This window comes from Adiantum capillus-veneris, chromosome 2 (assembly GCF_014529385.1).
Source record: "Adiantum capillus-veneris isolate H3 chromosome 2, ASM1452938v2, whole genome shotgun sequence".
Taxonomy (NCBI): Eukaryota; Viridiplantae; Streptophyta; class Polypodiopsida; order Polypodiales; family Pteridaceae; genus Adiantum; species Adiantum capillus-veneris.
Genome location: NC_140932.1, coordinates 9,649,098 through 9,667,941, shown reverse-complemented (window position 1 = coordinate 9,667,941; position 18,844 = coordinate 9,649,098). Strand labels below are relative to the sequence as shown.

Below are 18,844 nucleotides of genomic sequence, written 5' to 3'. Positions count from 1 at the left end.
TTGCTAAACCCATTGTTAGCATCGGTAGAATTATTTGAGAAACTGTAAGGCTTCCGTTGGGAGAACGTTGCGGAGCTGTAGAAGTTAGGTGCCAGGTCAATTCTTTGAATCTTTAAAAGAGGGCTTGCTCCATCCTTGAAGTGCAGGAATATTGCCCAGAGTCAATCATCCTTAGTACTTACTGTTATCAATAGTTTTGAAGCTGCAATGAACCTGCACCTCTAAGTAACGTATTTGGTACCTCTGAAGGCTGAGCCATGTGTTGTTTCAACAAGCCAGTCCAACAATAAAAAGTAGAATATGCACTAGTTACTGGTTCTTAACAAGCATCATCAGCCCTTCTCTTCTTACAATGGCAGCATAGTTTGAGCTGTTATATTCTTCGCAACTTTTATGTTGGCTGCTTTGTTTTTGAGCGCATACCAAAGACTCCTTGAACTGTTATTATGCTAAGCTAGTGTCCTTTTTCCATTACATTCTTTTGGCTGTACCTGACAATGTCACATCTAGCCATTGCTGATACATTACCTGATGGACTAATTCAGCAACTTATTCGGCTCCCCTAGCTTTATTAAGAAGTATGTGGAATCTTGGCACCTTGTTTCTTGTGGTTGCTTTAGGTTGCATTGTTTTCCGTGGCTCTGATTGGAAGTGCTGCTATTCTTAGAGTTCCAAATTGTTTCTGTGTCAGCGTAACTCTGCTCATAGAAGATGTTAGTAAAATCTCTCTCTCTCTCTCTCTCTCTCTCTCTCTCTCTCTCTCTCTCTCTCTCTATTTTGGATGATGACATATGGGAGTTCTCTAGAGATGGTGACATCATCATTCGAGGGGATTTCAATGCTAGGACTGCCCATCATCAGACAGTATTTTATGATACTTCAGAGGAGACGCTGAGAGAGTTGGATGTTGCAGAGACGGGCCTATCCAGATTATCACAGGATGGAGAGCACACTGAGTATGGAGGATACTTGATAGACATGGGGACTGCACATGGATTGGCCATCTTGAATGGCCTACAGAGATTTCCCGCTGCGGGGGGTTTTACATGCTTTCCACACAGACATGGAGCCAGCACCGTGGATTATGTCATGGCACAGCCGAGCCTCATCTCTAGTATCCAAGATCTGACGGTTGGACCCAAACCTGTTGGTGTGGCAGTGGACCATGCTCTTGTGTCGTTGACCATCTCTTTTCAGTTTAGTGTAGCACACAGGCTATGGGCAGCAGTCCCTACTCGCTACACCTTCACACGGAAGACGGACTCTGTATACATAGATGGGATCTATAGACGCCTGTGCACAGAGGTGTCCGTCAACCTTGGTAAAACCAAGGTCATGGTATTTAATACCACCCCACAGTGGATCATGAGGTCAGCGCCAGCATTCACATACGGCCAGGAGAAGGTGGAGTATACAGATGCTTACACTTAGAGTGGTTTTTAGTGGGCCAGCATTTTCATTGAGGAGGGCAGCAGAGACTAGATTGACCAGAGCCCAAGCAGCATTGGGTAGATTGGAAAGGATGTGTTCACAGGTTCAGTTTCAGGAGCCTCGGACGAAGCTCTGGCTCTTTGACACTTTGGTGGCTTCTGCATTGCTTTATGGAGCTGAGATTTGGGGACCTTCACTGGATCATCACGGGAGGACAGGCCGCAGTGATGGATGGGGGAACATGGAGAAGCCTATGGTCTCTATGATCTCGCGGCTCATTAGAGCCAAAGCCTCAGTACCACGTACTATTGTACGAGCAGAGCTAGCTGCCCCGCCACTAGTGGTTGAGGCACTCACCAGATCTGTCTCCTTCATACACCGCATGTGGGAACTTCCTAGAGACAGATATGCACGCCTTGCACTCGAGTCCTCTCGACAGTTAGCCATGCAGGGAGATACAGCATGCTGGTATGGGGAGATGGCATCATGGTTTCAGGCGCATGGGTTCAGCATAGACAGATTGCCTCCCTTCCAGTACTCACTGGATGCGCCCTCTCTGACTCTTACACAGTCCGAGATCACTAGGCTCATTCGCCAGGACTTGACTCAACTAGACACGAAGAGGACATGGATACAGTCGGCACAGGAGCTAGGCACGAAGATGGCTTTCTACAGAGAGCATCTCCTCCAGCTTACGGAGGATGGTTTTGTGACGAGGCCCAGATACATGGACACCCACTTGTCTCATGGGATACGATGTGCTATTGGCCGGATACGCACATCGTCACACCAGCTGCAGATTGAGACTGGGAGATACAGCGGAGTACCAGCAGAGGCCAGGACATGCCCCCTGTGTGAACTACACAGTTGCACTAGTTGCACTACACATGCCACTGCCCCGTCTACTACGAGATACGCGGCCGCTTCCATTGCTTGTTCAGAGAGGGCTTTGGACCATTCTCTAGAGTCATGCGGTACGAGGATCAGAGATGCCTGGGTTTGTTTTTGCTCGAGCTGCGCAGACACAGAGAGAGCCTGATGAGAGGAGAGGCCAGCGAGTCTCAGAGACAGATCACAGACTTCTTTAGAGCTGCCACTGGACACCCGGAGGAGTTACCACCGTAGACAGCAGAGCTCGTCGCCTCACACCAAAGGCACATTGATCGACCGAGTGACTGAGCTGGGGAGATCCAGACGCCCACGACTGAGGAGGACTACACAACATCGACGGAGGCTGCATCAGAGGATTCGGATCACTTTGGCTGGACATGAACGACGCCCGGTCAGACTACTGACCATGGAGGAGATTGATGAGATCCGCCAGCGACGGATGCTGGATCTCCTGTGATCTAGCTATCCCGGCTAGCTGTTTAGCTGCTTAGTTCACACCTAGCAGTTCAGGATTCCATAGTATTTCATTTTGTCATTTTGTCATCTTGTTACTCTGACTTTGTATCAGATCCACCACATTGTAACTTCCTGGTCTCATAGGTCACTTTGGCCTTTTGAGGACGTTAATATAACATTTCATTTCATTTCTCTCTCTCTCTCTCTCACACACACACACACACACACACACACACATTTTTTTTAATAATTTTTTTGTAAATCAATTTGATTAATTTACTTGTGGGAAACCTCAAAGCGAGGAAAACCCACCAAAAAGATCATGTACAAGGGAAGGAACACAAAAGTGTTCGGCTGTACAAAATGGTTAAAAGCATTCATAGGCATGTGCCAAAGAGCATTACAATGACAGCAAGCCAAGGTTGAGGTAGAAGAAGAGCATAAACTCGACCGGCAAAAATATCCTAAAAGGGCATTTCTTGAAGATTCCAGTCAAACATGCGATCCCTATGGGGCAAAAAAGGTGAAATGGTCCAAGCGAAGTGATTTTCCTTCCCTCCGAGCATTCCTTTATAGATGAATCATAACCTCTTTTCAACATCCAGGAATATGCCCATCCATCTTACTAAATACAACCTCCCAAATAGAAGATTGTTCCTTCCCTTTGAGCATTCCATGATAGATGAATCGTAATCTCTTCCAAGTAGAGAGCAAGTGGACATCCAGGAATATGCCCATCCATCTTACCAAATACAACCTCCCAAATAGAAGATTTCCAGTGGCCAAATGAGGACGTAACCACATGCTGACTTAAGTGTGCAAACATAAGAGTCCAAGGCTGAGATTGTTGCGGAAGTGTAGGCAATAGCATAGCATTCCTAGCAAGAACATGCCTTCAGACCACCGAAGCGTTTGGGTGTATAAAGCTTTGCCCCTCTTGTGCAATCCCTCTGCACCAGAGTCAACCCTCATCAGCATCAAACGCACTTTTGTGCATGAGTTCGCCACAAATGAGACAAAATGGTCGACATGAGAGAATCAAGACAATGGCGAGGCCAGTGCAACAATGGTAAAAAGAACTAAACATAAGCCACGAGGATACTCTGAATGATTCGCAGGCGAACATGCGATGGCCAAGTAGATAGCTTCCAATAATGCAGTTTGACATGCAAGCGATGCATAACCCAATCCACTTTTTGCGTGTGAGTAACATTCCATCCAATTGGATATCCCAAATGCCTGGTGATCACATTTGGAGAAACAATCTCACCTGGCCACAACAGAGTATGCCAATCGCAAGAATGAAGTTGCAGAAGCTTCGATATACGAAAGTTAACTTTAAGACCAGCCGCAAACCCAAACAATTTCAAAGCTTCTATAATCACCTGAACATCACTGTGTTGATTGCGAGGCATAAACAACAAGTCATCCGCATAAGCCTGCCCAACAAAGGTATGACCCGAGGGTAACTGCAAACCATGAAGACGCTCTGCAGAGGTCAAGTGATCAAGATACATCAACAAGGGGTGAGTGGCAATAGCATACAGCAAAGCGCTAAGGGGTCAACCTTGCCTAAATGAACAACCAAGTGGCCACGATTCTGTCAATTCACCTTCCAAGATCCCCGAAGACGTACTACAAGCATACAAGAAATAAACCACATTGGCCAATTTAGGACCAAACCGTAGACACCTCATTGTGGCAGCAATGAAGTCCCATTTCACAGTGTCAAAGGCCTTTTCAATATCAACTTGCATGATCGGCACATCCTACTGCGTGTACTTAGCATACTCTATGCCAATCATAACATTAGCCAAATTGTCCATAATTTGACAATGAGGGATGAAACCATATCGAGCACGATGAAGTCCTGTAAACAGATGATCCTTAATGCGATGCACCAACATTTTAGCCAATATCTTGTAAACCATCGGCATCAAAGTTATGGGCAGCCAATGAGAGAATTGCTCGCAAAGTGCTTGCTTGGGCAACAACGGCCCAATGCAAGCAATGCGAAGACAAGATCGGATGAACATAAGAAAGCAACAACTGACGCGCTTGGCAAGCAGACGAAGATGGCTGAGATGGAGCAGCAAACACCTGACGATAATGTGAAACCATAACATCAGCAAGTTCCTGCTTCGAAGAAGTCCGAGTACTCGAGGGAAGCATAATCCGCTTAATTGATTGCGAGACCCTTGTATGATGCAGATGCTTAAAGGATTGCTTCGAAGCACAACCTTTATCCGTAAAAGCATGTTGACGTGCACGCGTCTGCCATTTAGCAATTTTCCGCTTATCATTTTGTTGATTACACACATAAGCTTCACATAACTCCACCATTTCAGAGTCGGACAGGGGTCGTAAGTCAGCCAATTCTTGCAGTCGTTGACAAACCTGTTTCACATCAATGACATCTCCTCGAGTGCGTTGCATATGATGCGTGCCATAGTCACAAATAACACTTTGTACCCTCATGATAAAACGATACCAAGCAGCTTCTAAATCAATATGCATGTGAGCCAGCAACGGGGGAATAATGTCGGCAATCATGTGTCCATAGTCACCACCCGAAACGGAAACGAAAAAACCGGTGTTTTGGAGTTTCACCCGAGGTAGAAACGATTGAGAGACGACACTTTTTTTTTTCAATTTGTAAACAATGTATTTCATAAAACAAGTAGCCTAGGAGGGACCAAAGGTCATTCAGAATTGAAAAATGAGAATTCACAATGCACACACTCAGCCCACAAAACCCACACACGCTGACAGCACTCAGATAGCCTTAGCTCACGTTTTTTGCCCAAATTGAACCTTGAAAAAAAATAACATGCCGAAACGCCGTTTTGGCTGGTCCGAAACGGTGGGGAAACTCCGTTCCCGTTTCCCCCTCCCAAAATGTCGAAAAACTTCATGAGTGAGATGGGCATTGTTAACATGCAACAAGCGTTTCCAGGGAAGAGGCCGATCACAAAGAGACTGCTCAAAGTGCAAAGACAACAAAAGAGGATAATGGTCCGATAGCTGCAGGGCGTAATCTATTCTCATATCACATACAAATTCTTCATACTGTTGTCTATCAAGCAAGTACCAACGATCTAACCGTGCTCTGTAAGAAGAATGAGCAGCATGTTGAAAGGTAAATCAAGAAGCATTTGGATGCAAACAGCGCCATAGATCAATCATTTGAGCAGAGGCAAAGAGAAGATCCCATTCCTGCTTTTCCGCAAGCAACATATGCGAATTGCCTGTGGTACTGTCATTCATGTCACGAGTATTATTGAAATCTCCCCAAAGAAAAGCATTGGAGGTCCAAGGGTGAGAAGAAATATATCGCTATAAAGCAACTCTTTGCTCAGAGGCCGTATATGCATAAGTACCTCCAAATTCATATACTTGACCATTCAACAAACATTGTCAACAAACATTGTACAACCATCCACCGGCCATGTGGATCGTTATATAGCTGAATTGGCTGAAGCTCCTGGCAAACTAGCATCAATAAACCCAAGAAATTTTGCAAGCCAGTGTATGCAATCCAATAACCGACAAAGTAAGAACAATGACCAGCAAACTCGTGATGATTATGCTCTTGCAAAACAACTATATCTGCCCTACATGTATGTACATAGTGCCAGGTCAGTTGCCATTTATCAGGGTTACATAACCCACACACATTGTATGAGATGCATTTAATGTGACTTTGCATTAGGAATCATATGTACTAGAGGCAACAAACATAGGAATCAAGTTGAGGTGCCCATAGACACGTCTCCATCCACTACATCCATACGAGGACCCAGCTTCTGAGTCAATGCAAGAAATGTGTCCACAAGATTCACTTGCAAAGTGGAAGTCTCACCAAGGAGTACATCTTTGTAAGAGTGCATCGCTTTCTCCCATGTGCCAATCAACGTGCGATTGTCATTACAAGGAAATTTCTTAAACAATGCATTCTTGTTGGCATTAACAGGAGGAACATAATTACGAGAAGAGAGTGGGTGCGAATCTTCACAGAATTTTTCGGCACCACCCATGAGTTAACATAAGTAGGCCCAACATTTTTGCCTTCCGCAGCAGTCCCATTCCCAGAATGAGTTGCGGTGCCTTGCCTTTCCCTTTTTCCACATTCGGAACCACCTTAGCAGTAGTGGCTCCATTCTGCTTAACTTGACCTGCAGGTTTACTTGCAGGGATAGAATTGGACGAAGGAACAATGGAGAGAGGGGGTTACCAGACCAGCTCCAGACATTCAGATTGCATATGACCGAATTTGCCACATTAAAAGCAGGAATTCGCAAATTTACCCCATTTAAGTTTAAAGGGGCGATGGATCTCCTGAATCAACCATAATTCCTTCAGGGGTTTGTTTGTCAGTGTTCCAAAGAATGCAAAACCTATTAGTATTTGCATCCAATTTCGGGGGGCAAATCACCTTACCAAGTTGCGCGGCCAGCAACGGCGGGAAATGTCTCCATGTGCAAGGGAAATCAACAATTTCCACCCACATCGGGCATCTGTGACGAATAAGACTTTGAGAATCTTTCGTGAGTGCCCATGGTAGAACATGTGTCATCTGCGTATTAAAAAAGAGGGGAGACATCTCAAGCAAAAGATTTTTGGCTTCGGTATCTGTGAGGACTTCATAAAATCCACGCGCCTCGAAGTAAACGCCACGTACAACTTGCCGTTTAAGGAGAAAATCGACCCATTGTCCGACATCTTGCGCAGTAGGCATTTCCTGGGGAAAAACAGGATAACTACATTCATAGCATATTGTGCAACTGGGTCCATAAGGTCCTGCATGGGAATGCGCACCTCAAGCGCAGGCGCTTGACCATTCGAGGCTTGCTGAGCCTCCTCAAAATCCTCGTATAGGCAAGCTTTAATTTCCGAAGCGGCCTACGAAGTAGGTTCCATTGCTTTCCGACGCTTAAACACACACAGAGTGTCGAATATATATCAACAAGACCTCGCCCAAGAAAACCGACGTGTAGAAAAGCACTGCGAAAAATTGCGAGACTCTGTACAGAAATCGCTCAAGATTGCAAGTGAAACCACAACAGACTTACATCAACCCAAAACTGTCCTTTCCTCACTTGTGTACATGTCGCACTGTAAGTGCTCACAAAACCTTGTATGAGCTGGCACAGAGCGTTACACTTAATATCTACAGAAAAACCAAACGGCACCCAGCAGCAGGAATCGTGCTCACTGAAGGCTGCCAAAGCTGAGGGCACCCTTGCGGCACCTCGCGTACCTGTTCTGCCACAGAGCAGCAGGCTCACGCAGGAGACGTGGTACTCGCAGGCACTGAGGCGCGTGCAGCAAAGCAGGCGCAGGGCAGCACTTCGCGAGTCAGAAGAACGCGAGCAGGCGCAGGGCACAGGTTCTCTTCTCCCACACCGACACACACCCTCTCTCTCTCTCTCTCAAACACACACACACGCATGCGCATTACTTGGTTTCACACACACACACACACACACACACACAGTTTTAAGCAAAGCTACTTTAACAATCGAATAAGACAAAAGACCCCTGCCCTAATCAAAGTAGACATTAGTGGTAACAAACCACACTTCAAAAGCTCAAATTCCCACTTTGTTCACAGTTTACAATCAAGGCCAAAAGAGACCATCATTGAAAGCTAACACTCAAAAATGTGGATTCGCATAAACTCTGATTTCGATAAAGAAACTCTGATACTCCTCAGCTTGGAGGATGAACTAGGTGTACATGGGGGGCTGGTGAAGATATGGTATCGACAAGTAAGATGCTCATTTAATCACCCTTCTTCTTGGAGGAGCTTCCTTCAGTAAGTCGAGCACAACCTCCTGTTGGCTGGCACAATACCGCCGAGCAGTTGCCACACAAGACCACAGTCTGGGAATGGCTGAACACAGTTGTAATGCTAAAACATCCCTGGCACATCCATAAAATATGAGTTCGGAGGTTGGACAAGTCGCTTGAGCTTGTGCTTCGTCTTCTCCACCTCTGTGGGCGGATGCAACAAGTCAATGTCATTTGAGAGAACCATGGTGGCGTATCAAGGAAGGTAGGGTGAAGGCTCCTTTGCTCTGCTGCAAAGATGGTCTGGAAGCGCCAGCACTCTCGAGCAAGGAGGCACAGCGGTGGAAGAAGCACACTCACACACACACACTTTTTTTTTTGTAAACGTGCGCACGCGCCCGCACACACTGGGAGACACTTAGAGAGAAATGAAATGAAATGAAATGATATATTAACGTCTACAAGAGGCCAAAATGACCTATGAGACCAACTGATTACAATGATGAGTCTAGTACCAAGTCTGGGTACAAACAAGAAAACTACAAACAAAGAAATGATAGGAGTGCTACCGACTCCTATGGGTGGATGGTAGGCTGAGCAATGGTATCATGCCATAAAAGTACAAAGTGGGGATAAGTGTCACCATGATACAATATAGCAGTAGCATGAAGCCTATCCAGATCGACATTCTGGGTGTCGTGCTAGAATCCTGTGGATCCTCTGCAGCAATCTCCGCCGGTGCTGCGTGGCCCCCCTCCTCAGTCGCAGTCGTCTCGATCTCCCTAACTCTATAGCTCGATCAATGAGAGTACCGCTGATGTGTGTATGGGTGGGAACCGAGCTCTCTGGTGGTGGTGTCCCCTCTGACTCTATGGTACTCAGACTGAAGAAATCTGAGATGCGTCTCTGGGACTGTCTCTGTCTTTGCCCATTCAATAGAGCGTCTCTATGTCTCTAAATCTCAAGTAGGAATAATCCGAGACATCTTTGATCCTGATATCTCATGACTCTGTCTAACGAGTCAAAACCATCTCTGAATAGACAATGAAAGCGTCCCCGTATCTCATAGTAAACTGTGCAGCGACATATGTAGTGAAACTCTGTCTCTGTCTCTGCATGGCATAACTGACATATCCTACTGTCTGCTGGTATGCCTCTGAATCTACCTGTCTCAATCCCAAGCTGGTGTGAAGATGTGCGAATCTGGCCAATAGCACATCGTAACCTATGAGATAGATGTGTGTCCATGTAACTGGGCCGTGTGACAAATCCGTCTGTCGTGAGTTGAAGAAGATGTTCTCTATAGAAAACCCTCTTCGTACCCAACTCCCGTGATGGTTCTATCCATGTCCTCTTGCTATCAAGCTGGATAAGATCCTGCCGAATGAGTCTAGTAGTCTCCATCCGTGTAAGAGCCAAGGATGGTGCATCAAGAGAATACTGGAAAGGGGGCAGCCTGTCCATGCTGAAACCATGCCTCTGAAACCATGAGCTCATCTGTGCATACCAACATGATGTATCTCCTTGTAATGCCAGTTGTCTGGATGACTCGAGAGCAAGCCTGGCATACCTGTCCCTGGTGGTGTCCCATAAGCTGTGTACAAATGATACTGATCTGGTGAGTGCCTCAACCTCCATAGGTGGGGCAGCCAGCTCCGCTCGTATGATGTCATGTGGGACTGAGGCCTTGGCTCTAATCAGCCTAGAAATCATAGATATCAGGGGTCTCTCCATATTAGTCCATCCAGCACTGTCAATAGACGGTCCCCAAACCTGAACCGCGTAGTGCATAACTGAAGCGACCAAAGTATCGAAAAGCCAGAGCTTTGTTCGAGGTTCTTGGAACTGAACTTGCGAACAAATCCTCTCTAAACCACCTAGGGCTGCATAGGCACGAGTCAATCTAGTGTCTGCTGCCACTTTCAGTGTGAACCTCGGTCCACTAAAGACCACCCCAAGATATGTGTATGCATCAGTGTACTCCATACTGTCCTATCCATATGTGAAAGTAGGTGTTGATCTCCTAACCCACTGTGGCGTGGTATTAAATACCATGACCTTGGTTTTACCAAGGTTGACAGACAATCCACTATCCTCTGCAAAACTATGCAATGCGTCCAAATGTCTCTGCATACCCTCTGGCGATTCTGATATCAACACGATATCGTCAGCATACAATAAAAGAGGGATCCATGTCCCTGCAAGCTGTGCACCTCTATCTCCTCCTCTGTCAATATAATCAGAGACCCCATCAACATACATACCAAATAAAGTAGAGGACAGTGGGCACCCCTATTTCACTCCGATGGTGGAGTGAACTATGTCGGATATCCCCTCTGATGTGCGTACATGACCCATCACTGATCTGTACAATGCCATGATCCCCCACATCAGCTCTGTGGGTACCCCCAATTCCATAAGCCGGTGCATCAATCTGGCCCTCGGCACTGTGTCAAAGGCTTTGCGAAAATCCACAAAGCTGCAGTATATCCGTCTACCATGTGCTCGACCCTCCTCAATGATAGCCCTGAGTGTAAAGACATGATCTAGTGTGGAGAAACCCCTTCTGAAACCAGCCTGCCCAGGTGCTCGTATGCCCATAATCTCTGCCCAACTGCTCAGCCTATGCTCGAGGATGGATGCATATAACCGTGCCAATGTGTGTCCTACCATGATAGTACGGTAATTCCCCGGCACTGTGGGGTCACCTGTCTTGAAGATAGGTACAATAGTAGATAATCTCCAAGACTCAGGGAGACCCTCACACATGACACGGTTGAATAGCCGTGCAAGCATCTCTGCCAACAAATCCCCAGCATGTATAATGTGCTCTGCTACCAAACCCTCATGATCCTGTGCCCGTCTGGTCTTCATCCTGTCAATGGCCTCCTTTACCATCTCAGTGGTAAAGAAGGTGCTCGTAGCCGGACATGGCTGTGGTGGGTCTGGTAATGGTGGTTGTCCAGGTACAGTGTATAAAGATGTTGCATACTACCCCCATATCTCTGTAAAAGTAATCACTGGTGGGGGAGACTTTTCATGGAATAGACGCCAAGCCTCTCCTGAATCTCTACTAAGGAATAGCTGATATAAATCTTGCTCCATCTGGACCAAGAAAGCTCGCTTCTTCCGTCGCACTAGTCGTCGTGTAGCAATGCGAGACTGTCTATAGGTGATCACTCCCAATGTAAGGTCCCACTGTATCTGAGCTCTCCTCTGTCGACACTCCTCATCATACCAGTTGTTCTGAGGCATGTGCCCAGAACGACGTCTCTGCCCAGGCTGAGTGTGTGGATATGCCTCTGTCGCTGCCCCATGTAATGTCACTGTCAGCATAGATGTGATCTCCTCCACTGTGTATACTGGCTCTGATGTGCATAAAAGCCTACGTATCTCCTCCACATATACTGAGTCAGTCTCTGGTGTAAAAGTATAGCGTGTATGTCCACCACCCCGTGAGGCCTGAGATGTATTGTACTCAAAGGAGACTGATAATGTTAAAAGTGCATGATCTACTGCTATCCCAACTGGCCTGGGCCCCACTGTGAAATCCTGAATGTGAGATAAAGCTCGGATGTGTCAGAACATAGTCTACAGTGCTGGACCCATGTCTATGTGGAAAACAAGTAAAACCTGTAGACAATGGGAAAGTCGTTAAGCCATTCAGTATGGCTAAACTGTGAGTAGTCGTCATCTCTCTCAGGTATCTCCCATACTCTGTATGCTCTCTGTCGTGTGAGCATCTCTCAAGTCCCAACTCCTCAGGCTCTAGCTCTCTAAGCATCTCCTCTGATGTGTCATAGAAGACTGTCTGTGAGCTGCCTGTACGGGCATTGAAATCCCCCAGGAGTATGATGTCTCCATCTCTGGAGAACTCCCAGATATCATCATCAAGTACAGAGTAAGGAGACTGTCCTCTGGGTGAAGCATATACTGAAGTGCTGGGAGGAAAATAGCATATGGCGATGTACAAGAAACGTCCAGTCTCTGCCCTCAGCCTCACCCACAAGTATCTGGCCTGATCATCTCTCCGAACTATGTGCAATAGTGGTTGGAGCTCCTCTCTGAAAAGAACTGCTACACCTCCTGATCCTCTAGTCCCATGCGCAGTTCTGGTGCATGTCCTACAAGCTGTCTCCCATCTGTATCCTGATATGTGCGGCATCAACTGTCCTGGAGCCTGATGAGTCTCTGAGTAGAAAACAATGTCTCTGTCTCTGAAGCTATCCTCAAAGGCCCCCACATCAAGTCTATACGAACCATTACAGTTCCAAACTGCCATCCTGAGAGTGGTCCCATAGGTCTCGCACCGTCATGTAGAGCGGTGCTCTGTAATCACTACTCGTCCATTTCTGTAGAAAGCTAACTTCCCCTTCTCCCTTGCTGCTATAATCTCTGGCATGACCTCTCTCATATGTGCAAGCTGTGAGAGCGTAAGATCATCTCCTAAAAAGATACCTGTTTTCTTGAGGGTTGGCCTCTTCTTTAAAAAGTCTTTCTTTTCTTCCATGGAGGGAAAGCGCAAAATGAGAGCCCGTCCTTTTGAACTCTCCCCATTACCTTCACTCTTCTTGCCCACTCTCCAAGCTTGTGTGTGCGAGGGCTTCTCCACCCCCATCATGGACATGAGGCTCTTCACCTCTTGGTCCACCTTATCTGAATCTTTTAGGCCGGTCACTCTCACGTGTAGAGCGCGTACCCTTCTTCGTTGTTCCTCTTCTAGTGTTTTGTTGATGATGTCGGGTGTAGTCGGAATTTCCTTGCCCTTTCCCTTCTTGACAACTTCAATCCATTTTTCAGCCTCGTCCATTTTCTTTTGCGTTTTGGAGAGAACCTCCACCCATGAGGTCTTCATTTCTCCTTCCTCCTTTATTTCTTTGACTTGTGCTCGTATACTATTCAACTCGTCAATCATTGATGGCTGAATTTCCCCATCTTCAAGGCGTCTTCCCTCTTTGGTTTTGTCTAGTTCCTCCCGAAGGGCTGAGACTAGCCAGAGAGGAGGGATACAGGGAACGTCACTAGCAGAGGTATACGTAGTGATCGAGCAGCAGAACTGGGGAGATCCAGGAGGCCTAGGATGAGGGGATGCTCTCGTCGATGGAGGAGGTTGCAGTAGGGATCAGATCTATATTGGCGAGACATGGGAGATGCATTGTGTAGACTCTCACCATGGAGGACATCGACACGATCGTACAGCGACTGATGTGAGCCATCTCCAAATTTTGATACACATATGCACCATTTTGTATTTTTTCTCTGAGATACACACCCGTTTTTTGTATATGTACCTCTCATGCTCTTCTCTAGTAGTGTTTCTGTTTACTTAGTTTCTTTCTTTCTTTTTATACAGACCTTGTTTCTTTCTTTCTTTTTATACAGACCTTGTATCAGATTCACCATTATGTAACTCTCTGGTCTCATACGTCAATATGGCCTTTAGAAGACGTTAATATAACATTTCATTACGTTTCATTACATTTCATTTCTCTCTCATATTTGCGTTTGAATATTTTAATTTGGGAAATGCTTTGGAAACATGAAGTTTTTTTCGGTATGACTTCTCATACTGTCAGGTATTACAGTAAAGCTTAATGTTGTGTAGCACGCAAAACATGCCTGCGTTTCTATTCGCTAGAACCATAGCTGTGTATGATTTTTTCCCATGTTGTGGGCTTGGCAGGCCTAAGAAATGGAAGAAACGGAGAACCCATTTTCATGACTTCATGCTTAACGTCCACAGTCGATTGCAAGTGAGATCAGTTTGTTTCAGATTCCTTTCTGGGCTGAAAGAGCATTATTCTCCTGCTTAATTTTGGTATAATTTCTACAGAAGCAGAAGGGTATGGCTGATCCGTTACAAGTTGTGGCAGAGGAACTTTCAAAAGAAGCAATTTTGCTCTGTTTGGACGAGTTTATGGTATGTTCTTAAAGAGGTAACGTAGTTACACTACTCGTGGTTCTTTGTTTGTTGTCCACAATGAATTATCCTCATGTACAACATTATTGCAAGAGATTTCTTGCTTGATAAAAAAATTATTGACGAAATAACAAGGTTAATATGAAATATGTTGTTTACTTGAACTGCTGTTTTGTATCTCTCTTTTAGTCTCATGCAATAAACTGGTCTTTGTGGAGTCTTCGTTGTCTTCCAGCATGTGGGGTCTTGTTGAGGATGAAATTTGGAAAGCCCAAATCACATCACGACTGTTGAGTATAGAGATGAAAAAATCATGCACCAACTAGATGCTTTAAATGTGGAAATGGACATTGTGACAAATGCACTCAAGAGAAGATTCCATCCTTTTTTGTAAACTTAGAGAGATAGAAGCTGCCTCGAGAGTGGCACTTCTCACTATGCTATCATGAAACGCAGCATACTGACCACGGGGATCAAACAACGCAAGGACTTGCACACCATTCACATATTCAATGCACTTAACCAGATCGTCATCAGGTTTCTTAGGTGGAATGTCCTCATGCCATTTCATGGTAGCGATGAGATCTTGCATACCTTGGATGACCGGCGTCTTGCCTCAGCATCCTTGTGCCTTGGCTTCTAGTTGTACTTGCTTGACCACAAAGTATTGAGCATCTCTTTTTGTCTATCTAGTCAAGTGCATTGGTTTTCACTCTTTCCTAGCCAACATCGTGCAACGTTCTCTTGCTATGCGTTTCTTCTTGGGGCTTCATTTGCTCCATCATCCTCATCATGGCTTTCATGGGTGTAACCGAACAGCACCATGTGTCACGTGTGCATTGCACGCCAGCCATGTGGACTAGCTACTGCTACAAGTCAACATCAGTCCTTTTTTTTTTCTAGAAAAAGATTCTTCATTAGTTAACAAACCTACCCAATGGGCTACAAACTGCACCCTGTAACAGAGGGCTACATCAGCAAATGGGGAGACTCTCCCAACGAAAAAACACGGTATATGCAATGGCTAAATCAGGAGATAGGTGGGGGGAAGAGCCACACTGGTGGTCGGTACTACCACCGGGGCACGCCCTGAACCATGGTGAATGGTCCTGGCTGCCACAATCTCAGAAAAGCCTCCCGGCGCTCATGCATGTGGTCAGAGCTACCCTGGAGCCGCTCGAATTGGCCCCTGAGTGTGTGGACCAGCTCTAGCCAAAAGTCGCGAACAGTCTCCGCCTGAGGGACAAGGCACGCCTCAAAAATGCGAAAGCAACGGGCTCGCCAAATGAACCAAAGTGTCAGGCCGCAGATGAGCTCCCAACACCTCTCTCTCTCTCCCTGCTCCACTTGTGAGGGATGATCTTTGTGGCTGGCTGTAGAGTAGGTCTGCCATCCTGTATCACAATCATCCTGCTGACTGAAGCCATCTTGAAGCGTAGTGCTGGGCCCGAAAGGGTGGACTAGGCAGCAACACCCCAAGTATACTGACGAACAGAGGATAGCGTAGGCATCAGTCGCAGGACCCGAAGCCACACCTGCTGTGCCATGGGGCAATCCCACAAACAATGTCGCTGTGTCTCAAGTGGATGGCCGCAAGCTCCGCATGCTGCCGAGAGGCCACTGTGCACCAGCCAACTCTAAGCTGCAGTTGCTCTGTGTGTCACTAGCCACTGGAACAAGGTAACTCTCCTCGGCTGTTGGCTGTCCCACAACCGCTCCCAAAAGTCTGCTAGAAACTCTGCTTGAGGCCCTCCTCTTGCCAGTGGGTCGCTGCATAGTATGTGATGCCCCAGCCGAGCTATGTATTGAAAAAAGGGGGTTTGAGGGTGGTCAGCTGGCGCAAAGGGGTCTCGCAAGAACCACTCCCCTGGGTCCCACTATAGCCGTGTCAGAGGCCGGCTCTCCCATGCCCAAAGCCGCCAATGTCCCGTCTCTAGAGCAGTAGGGTCGGGGTCGATGACAAGGTCCTCCCATTGGTGCCCACCATTTGAATCCTCTGGAAGCAGCACTCAACCGCCTCGGGTACCTCGGTAGGGACGCTGAGGAAACGATCCTCTCTCTGTACCTCAAAGAACAAGCAAGAGCCCGAGTCTGAGCTGGCCCTCACTGCTATGAGGACCTCTAGTCGCGTGAAGATCCCCATCCAACGAGGAGCTGACGATTCCAAAGGGATGAGCCAATCTGCTGGTAGAGCCTCGGCAATGTCCTGACCACATGCTCTCTGCCCCTCTCATGCCTTGTAACTGCGTGCTCTGAAGCTCCTCTGGAAGACTTGTAAACTGTAGCCAGTCCCCAAGCCAACGGGCCCCTTGAGACGTGGTCAGCTCCCGACCATGTGGCCACGCTGAGTGCGGACCAAATGGTTCAGAACCAGTGGCTGTCTCAGGCGCTCCTCAATGCAAGTGGACTGGTGCTACCCCAAGCCACCCCTCAACTGCTCCCAAGCCCGCAACAGGCTCACTGCAAACCGATCTCCCCACCTCCTACTCAGAACGACTCTGCACATCTCCGTGAAAATCCATCGTGTGGAGGTACTCCATGGGCCCCCCGTCCGAGGGACTTTGGCAGTAATTCATTGCAACAACATGTACGCTGCCGCGTCAGCCTGTCAGCGCATTTGGCACCGCAAAATCTGGATGTGCCGTACAGCCTGCCACGTGTACTGCCGGCCAGTTTGTGTGTGTCTCGGAGTCTGCTGCCACTCTGTGAGTGCGTCCAAGAGCATGCCATGTCACCCATTTGTGACATACCCCCCTCTTGAAAGCATTGTAATTTCCCTCAATTATGCCTGCAAAACGGACAGAGGCCATAAACTGTCTTAGTAGATACTGACTGTTAGTACCGACGCACTAGACACGACACATCTAGCACATCTACAAAGACGACAGTCACATCACATGACAATCAATCACAGAAACATTCATTTCAAATCTCAGACCATGACTGCCAGCAACGTATTTAGTAACCACATCTAGATCCATTTTGGACCTCATTGATGTCGGGTTAACTAATCCCATATTGCGATCATGTCTATGGAGATTTTTCGACTCAAGCACTGTCGTGTGCAAGTAGTCATTCGCCTCGAGCATTGTCGTGTGCGAAATCGTTCACCTCAAGCACTGTCGTCTGCGATAATCATTTCCAGGGATCCCAAATCATCACTAAGTTCATTCTGAACAGAGTGGTCCAATCATTCATTCCATTGAATCAGTCGTGATTCATGATTCGTTATCAGGTTCATTTAGGAGCTGTCACTGCTCCATGTCATTCGTAATCCTGCTCTTTTTCCAGAATTAACAGATTCTTTCATAAAACATTAGTTTTATTCAAAATTTAAAATCATCTTTCAAAAAGTCTTGTTTCATAAAGTCATAAAGCAAAATGATGCTAATTCAAAAAGCTGTTATGGAACGAGTATCGCCTCGTCCTGCTGTTCTTTCAACGTGCCAGTCATTTTGATTCTTGTGCCCTTTTGGGACACCTTGTAGCGATATGTCCTTGCTCTCCACATTCAAAACACTTCTCTGCTTTGAAATATTCATCTCTTTGGTCTTCTGTTAGTGAAGGTCGTCTATCTCTTTGTCGATTGTTTTTGCTATGACTTGTTGAAGGTTCATCTGATGGATAAGTCAATTTACCCGAATGTATAGCAAATCCCCGCTTCACGTGTCCCATCAATTGTTGTATAGACTCGGACTTCCTTTAAAGACAATAATCTTGAATCTCTTTGAGAAGCCCACAACAAAACCGTTCAATCTGCTCCTTAAATTTATCTTCTTAAAGGATGAAACAAGTATAAAAATTTCCCAAAATCTTTCACAGTAAGAATCCAAAGATTTTGTCTTGACTATCCGAACATGGTTCTAGTCAGTAATCATATCTCGTTTGTATCCTTGTGTGAGCCATGAAGAAATAAAGAGTTTCTTAAATTTCAACCACTTTGTCGGCGCTTGTTTCCTTAACAATAGAGTGGACCACCATGTCCTTGCATTGCCTTTCAAAAAGGATGCTGCTCGTTTGATCTTGGATGCTCTATATAGCGACCTCCAGAAAATGCTATGTCAAACTGTTGGACAAAGGCTAAAGCCTTGGGAGCATCTCGAAACCCTGAAAAATGCTCAAACTTTACTGCGTGTCCTCCCTCTGTGAATTCTTTGGGCTTTTTGCCCTTGTCGTCGAGAAAATCATATTGATTGTCTCTGTAAAAATCCTTTTTTTTTTTGCATAAAACATGTGATCTGTCCGTCGTTTCTTGCCTTTCCTATTGTCATCACTTGAGTCAGAAGATGAGGTGTCGGAGCTATCAGAAGATGAGGACGAACTGGGCAATCCTTCGAAGCGTACACGTTTCTT

At 46.3% G+C, this 18,844-nt stretch overlaps 1 protein-coding gene and 1 pseudogene across 2 annotated transcripts in view; one reads left to right on the top strand and one right to left on the bottom strand.

Annotated features, from left to right (window-relative positions):
- The window catches only part of LOC147462357 (uncharacterized), a 121,598-nt gene that overhangs the window by 56,941 nt on the left and 45,813 nt on the right, over positions 1-18,844 (top strand). For both annotated transcript variants that reach the window (XM_086483675.1, XM_086483680.1), the window contains exons 5-6: positions 14,255-14,324; positions 14,405-14,491. In XM_086483675.1, the coding sequence (XP_086339801.1) occupies positions 14,255-14,324; positions 14,405-14,491 (157 nt within the window). The remainder of the gene's footprint in view (positions 1-14,254; positions 14,325-14,404; positions 14,492-18,844) is intronic.
- LOC147462358 (small ribosomal subunit protein eS27y pseudogene) lies at positions 8,414-9,439 on the bottom strand (annotated as a pseudogene).